Raw genomic sequence first — 6,508 nt, 5'->3', positions numbered from 1 at the left:
AGTGATCAAAAAAGTGATCACTTTGGATTAAACCTTTATGGAAAGAGTGGCCACAGAGTTTCCTAAATTTAACATTAGAACATAACGCTGCATGGAATTAAGAAGATTTTAGAAAGCATAATAATTTCTCTTTGCTATGCATCTATACTATATTCTTACAGTATAACTACATCTGGCTTGCAAAATGATGTCCTTGCAAATTATTGCTTGCTTGAATTTTTAATGACAATTTTTATGTATGATAAAAAAAATAAAATCATACATAACTGTTTATAAACTGAATAAGAAATTTTAATATTCAATGCACAATTTTAAACCTTCAAGCCAAAATTGTTCTTATATCTTTTCATGTGACAACACTGAAGAAATGACACTTTACTACAATGTACAGTAGTGAGTGTACAGCTTGTATAACAGTGTAAATTTACTGTCCCCTCAAAATAATTAAACACACAGCCATTAATGTCTAGACCACTGGCCACAAAATTGATTACACCCCTAAGGGCAGTAAGGGACATGATAACAACCCCAAACACACCTCCAAGACAACCACTGTCTTGCTAAAAAAGCTGAGGGTAAAGGTGATAAACTAGCCAAGCATGTCTCCAGACCTAAACCCTATTGAGCATCTGTGGGGCATCCTCAAACGGAAGGTGGAGGAGCACAAGGTCTCTAACATCCACCAGTGGAAAAGGACTCCAGTGGCAACCTGTGATGCTCTGGTGAATTCCATGCCCAAGAGGGTTAAGGCAGTGCAGGAAAATAATGATGGCCACACAAAATATTGACACTTTGGGCCCAATTTGGACATTTTCACTTAGGGGTGTACTCACTTTTGCAATGGCAATGTGCAGCACATGTACAGCACAATGGCAAAAGCAAAAGCAAAAGCAAAAGCAATGGCAGCACATGTACATATTCTCTAGAATCAACAGTTCTAGAAACAAGCTGCAATCAAAATTGTAAGAATTTTTAATTTTTTTATTCATTTTTATTGAAGCTCTAGTCTGCTTCAACTGCTTCTCTGCAGGGGAAAAAAGTCTTAAATAACAACAAGATTAAGTCCTTCCTCCATTATGGAAATCTTAAGCCTTGTAATGAAAAGGGTAAAATCAGCTTGCACAAGGCCTCAGTCACTTTGTCCTCCAGCCCCAGTTCACCATGTGCTGATATTTATTGAATCGTCCTAAACAATGGTTCATAGCGCGGGAGGGGAACTATTTTTCTGCACACCCACCAGCATCACATGAATAGCTGAAGTATGAATTGCAGCCTTTGTAGTCACCCGTGGGCTTCCTGAAAGACTAACTCACTACCGCAGCGTGTTCAGATGCAGAGAAAAAGGGCGTTGGGAAGAATGTGTGCTTTCCTGCCCCTGGGGGGAAAAAAGTCTTGATCAGGGAACTCTAGCCATGAAAGGCAGAATATTTAAGAACATAGGGCTGTGTAAGGAGCCAAGGCTTACACCATGGTGCTACATAGAGCTAAGGTGCTGTAATAGAGGGAAAAAAAGAAACACAGCAGATGACACCCACACACCAGATGACCCTCCATCAAGAAGGCCTGGTCACCAGTGTGGGCCAACTCCACCTACGAAGCTGTCTGACAACTTCAGCGTTATAAAGGGAATAAAGTCAGAGTTTCTCACATATGTTTGACAGCACCAAAATAAACAGCACTTCATTCAGTGAGTGTGTTGACTGAACTCTTTAATCAAACCTGGATTAAATTCTGACTGAAAAATACATGTACACTATGAAGAAGATGGAAATACTGCTTTACATTGACACAACAGAAATTCAATTTGTATACTCCGTTGCTGACAGTGTGTTATTTGGCCTTGTCTTGTTATAAGCATAATTAGACTGGACTAATCTGCTGGCACGGCCAGACACTGTGCAGAGTAAACATGAACTTTAGAGTGCCTTTAAAGCTCCTGTATTTGTAGTCTACTGATCAAATAAAAAAGCAGTTTTTCTGACTTTGTGAGTGCTTTATTGGTATTACCCCTGAGAGGCTGAGGTGTGGGCTGAGAGATCTGATGACGTTCTCCGTCTCGTCCGACTGCTCCGAATCCCACACAAACCCAATGGTGACGATTTCTGGTGAGTTCATCAGCACGCGCCGGATCTTGATCACCTGACCGCACTTACTCTGGTGAAGGACATATACATTTGTTAAGACAAAACGACACTATTTTTTTCCACAAAATTTAGATTAGCATTCATTAGCAATTTCTATGGACATATTGTAAAGCTGAGACAGAACTACAGAATGAAGAGGAACGATGATGCATGATTAAGTATTTCTATATGATAAGTGCTGTTCTTATCATACAGTATATGACAGTTCTATGTACGAAGCAGCCATTAAGCTTGGCCTAATGCCTAGTTAAATATGCAGTGCATTTTAATATTTTATAGACGTCGACTCAAATGACAAGCTGCCTTTCTTGGTCATGCAGTTAAACCAGAGGAGTTTAGGTCTCTGATAAATGCTGTAATGTGCAAGTACAACGGCTCGCTACAATTACTGCTAATGCCAAATGAATAACTTACTCAGATAAATTATTAACAAAAAACGTTCTTAATTCAATAATTTATCCAGCATGGCTCCAAACTGGTGTAGATTACCCACATTTATACCACAGTGCTGCTGAATTCTAACAGCCCAGCTCTGATGATAGCACTCGCTGTAATTTAAATGATGGGTTAATATTAATGCACTCGTTAAAATATACATTATAGTTCCTAGATCGGCTGATACACAGGGTATTGTATGTGCATGTAATATTATGAAGGAAAAATCTAAGCCTTATAATACATCCTCTTACAGTAAACAACAATCGTGGAGAGAGTATCAAGTCTCTGTGCTGTAACTGTGTAACTGAGTAAGCTTTCCACCATGGGAAATTCTTAAAACCATTGGATGACAACAAGCTTTAAGAATTAAAGCTTGTTAATAAAATAAAAACAAATGTACAGTTTTGACTGTAAAGGATTCTTATGTCCGTGGAATGAGAGAGGCAGGGCTAAAAATCACTGACACTTCTGTGGACATCATAAAAATGTCTTTTAAAGTAGCCAAAGTTGTGTAATTTATTCATCATCGTTTTAAAAAGTCACTGTATTTTCGCTAAGTGCCTAGTGTATAGTTTGTCATTTGGGACAGTCTAGTGAGGGAACTGGTGTGATGGAAGTGATAATGGGGACTGTCTTGTCTCCTAATTGTAGCATGTTTAATAAAACACTTCAGGGAACTGCTGTTGCTGCTACTTGTTTCATGATGGAATTTCGGCATGCTACATTGTGCACTTTCATTGCATTTTTATTTATGTGAAGCATGATCCACATCAGAGGTCACCTACTGGGCATTCACGTTGGTCTCCAATCGTGTTGGCTGCACGGAGCAGTTCACCAAACATGTCAGAACGCGGCCTTTCATCTCTCCTCTTGAAAAACTGTTGGCTGAGCAGGAAAAGAGTGGAGAGAGAGAGAGAGCGAGAGATCGAGAGAGAGAGAGCGAGAGATCGAGAGCGAGAGAGCGAGAGAGAGAGGGGGAAAATGAGCCTTAATATATTATGTATAAATATCTAAATCTAAAATTGAAATCTGGACGTTATGAAATGCGACAAATGTAGAACACAGAAGTACAGATGTTGTGCCCGAGTTTCAGCTATTGTTTTTGCTTATGTAGAATCACACGCAGAAGAGAAATTCAGCTTACCAAAGCGCTGTGGTGGAAACATAGTTCACTAACTGAGTGAAGGGCAGAGGGTCAGACGAGGCTCCACAGCTTTGACATACAGTCTGCCAAACAAACACACACACACACACACACACACACACACACACACACACACACACACACACACGCTTAGCTAGGTGCCTGGCAACAGCTAAATGCAAATTACTTCTTTAGCAATGTCATTAAACCTTGGAAGGGGACTTAGGTGTTTAGGTAAGATTAAACTGGTCTCTTCTCTTTCTAAACTATAAACACTGCATGCTGAATACAAAATGAATGACAGCTTTTGCCTTTGCAAAGCTCAATATCAGTAACATAATATCAGTAAACAGTAATCTACAGTAAGACTACAAACAAAAATATATATATAATAAGGCTAGAAGGGAAAGAATAGAGTCTTACAGTACTGATCGTCTTCCTCACTACCAGTGTTTGTGCTTATTTGTGCAATACCTGTTCGTACAGAGTCATGGCAAATTTCTGATGAGTGATGCAGACTTTGGACGTACAGGCGTCCGTTTCATCATCATTAACAATATGTTGATGGATCCTCTGTAGAATGTTCTCCTTTAGACACAATAATAAACACATGCCATGTGTTAGAAATTAAATCAAAAACGGCAAAGCAAAGAGAAACAAAATGAGATGATATTTAAACAATTGCCCATTGTTGCTATTAGTTTTCTAAAATATTGGTAGCAGGCTGAGATTATCCATTGGATGTCGCAGGTGTTTGGTGTTTTGGCCAGAATAGTATTCTGCCTATAATATAATGGACATCTTTAGGTTAATTCTTAAAAAATATTTGCTGTTTAATCATATACAGACCTTCCTAGATAAGGAGCCTGAGTAAGAAACATAGTGTGAGACATTCACACTTTACTACCAATGTTTTAATAATCTTTAGGTAACCATTTTCACACCATGATCACGTTGTTTAACAGCTACAAGTCACTATGAAATCGGACATTTCACGTCACGGCTGTCAAAATGTTCAAAGTCCCCTGTGGTGCAATAGGAATGTAATCTTTTATATTTCTAGATTTATATAATTAACAAAACAGAATTGGCATCTAAACATTTAACCCAATGAAGTGAAAGGAACCAAAAGCTTAATCAGCCATCTATATGGCTTGTTAATGATTTGAGGAGCTGAACATGTTTTAACCAGAATAAAGAAACACTCCAAACTTGGGAGATTATGTAAACTACACATTTTTTGGTGCCACTGATTAACTAGACACACAGTAAACAAAAGCTTCCCCAAGTGTATCATTATCTACTTCTACACTCTTGTTGATCATAGTACTTTCTCCTTGGATGATTACGTGTAAACAGAGAAATTTTGCCAACACTAGAGCAACAAAGCAGCGATTCCTAACTGCAGCTGTAAGAAATAACTGACTTGTTCTGTATACTGGTTCATTTGCAGTCCATCTAACCCCTGATAGATTTCATTGAGTAGCTTGTTGTGTGGCAGGACTGTAAATGAATGTGTATAGAGTTAACGACCTGCTCTGTTTAGTTCTGCTAAAGTAATGGTGGTGATTACAGGTCCCCTTGCTAAGCAAGTTTACTGCAATTATGCTGCTTGAGAAAAATCCTATACAGGCTTACGAGAGGACAATACCTACTTCAATCCCTTGGGTTATGGAGACTGAAAAGCCTGAAAGCCTATAGAGCCTAGAACAATGACATAATAGATTATCCTGGCTTCTCTTTAATAACTCAATACAGTAGTTTTACACGGTTCTTATTCACTGTAAAATAAACTGATTTTATATATTTCTTACACTGATATTATTTACTCCAAAAGAGATATTTTAATAAGATATTCCGACTCTATAATAGACTTACGTATAATATAATACAATGGAATCACATGTGCTATGAACTGTATTCTCTTTAAATGTGTGTTTATAATAATTGTGGAAGTTTTTCAAAATGTGTGTTCTTTTTTTGACGTCTGTCTGCCTCAAGTGTCTCACACTCTCTCGCTCACATACTTACAAAGCATTCTGCAGCATCGTCCATAAAGCCTAACTGGAAACGTTGCTCATCCTTAAAAGTCTCTGCCAGGGCAATGCGCAGGTTGTCTGAAGGTAGTGCTCGCTCTCTGCTGTCCTGAAACTGTGAGAATATTCCCTACAAAAGAAAATGAAACAAGACCTTATTACATACACTAGCATCTGATGTTACAATTATTTACACCATGAGGTCATTGTGCCTTTAAGATAGTACCTTTAATGCACAGAAGATGCAGGCTTCCCCTAAGCAGTAATGGTTGGGAACTTGCCGTAGACTCCGTCTAAAAATGTCAAGCTGCCACAGCACCTATGCAGAGCATTGTTGGAGATATTAAGTGTATTTTGAGTTATTTAGATGGAGCTATTACTGGTCTGACCCTGCAACACAGCATGTGAATAAACATAAAAAACAAAAGAAGAACAAGAAACAAAACACTAAAACCTTAAAATGATCTAAACTGAAGTATATCTATAATCCCTAAACTTTGCCCAATACACAGAAGCTCACTGAGAGTTTGTCACATCTTGAGTCAACTCTACCTGCTGATATAATATTTAAATACTCAAATTTTAGTCAAAAATCCATGGTCAAATTTTTCTTTCCTTTGCTTTGCTGTTAATGGTTCATGGTGCGTCAGCCTGCTTAAAACATCCATACAAAAGAAAAAATATCTTTATATTAAAAGCACCATAGAGGTTTGCTTCTCTTTTCCCCCCACTCCTACTTGAATGTC

At 38.2% G+C, this 6,508-nt stretch overlaps 1 protein-coding gene across 1 annotated transcript in view; it reads right to left on the bottom strand.

The window, feature by feature from the left end:
• Positions 1–6,508, bottom strand: part of LOC132848578 (inactive ubiquitin carboxyl-terminal hydrolase 53) — a 35,055-nt gene that overhangs the window by 20,117 nt on the left and 8,430 nt on the right. The window contains exons 3-8 of the mRNA XM_060874421.1: positions 5,989–6,081; positions 5,758–5,892; positions 4,201–4,314; positions 3,727–3,809; positions 3,368–3,467; positions 2,008–2,154 (exon numbers count right to left, since the gene is read on the bottom strand). Of these exons, the coding sequence (XP_060730404.1) occupies positions 2,008–2,154; positions 3,368–3,467; positions 3,727–3,809; positions 4,201–4,314; positions 5,758–5,892; positions 5,989–6,081 (672 nt within the window). The remainder of the gene's footprint in view (positions 1–2,007; positions 2,155–3,367; positions 3,468–3,726; positions 3,810–4,200; positions 4,315–5,757; positions 5,893–5,988; positions 6,082–6,508) is intronic.

Source organism: Tachysurus vachellii, chromosome 7 (genome assembly GCF_030014155.1).
Source record: "Tachysurus vachellii isolate PV-2020 chromosome 7, HZAU_Pvac_v1, whole genome shotgun sequence".
NCBI classification, from domain to species: Eukaryota; Metazoa; Chordata; class Actinopteri; order Siluriformes; family Bagridae; genus Tachysurus; species Tachysurus vachellii.
This window is presented reverse-complemented; position numbering and strand designations above follow the sequence as displayed.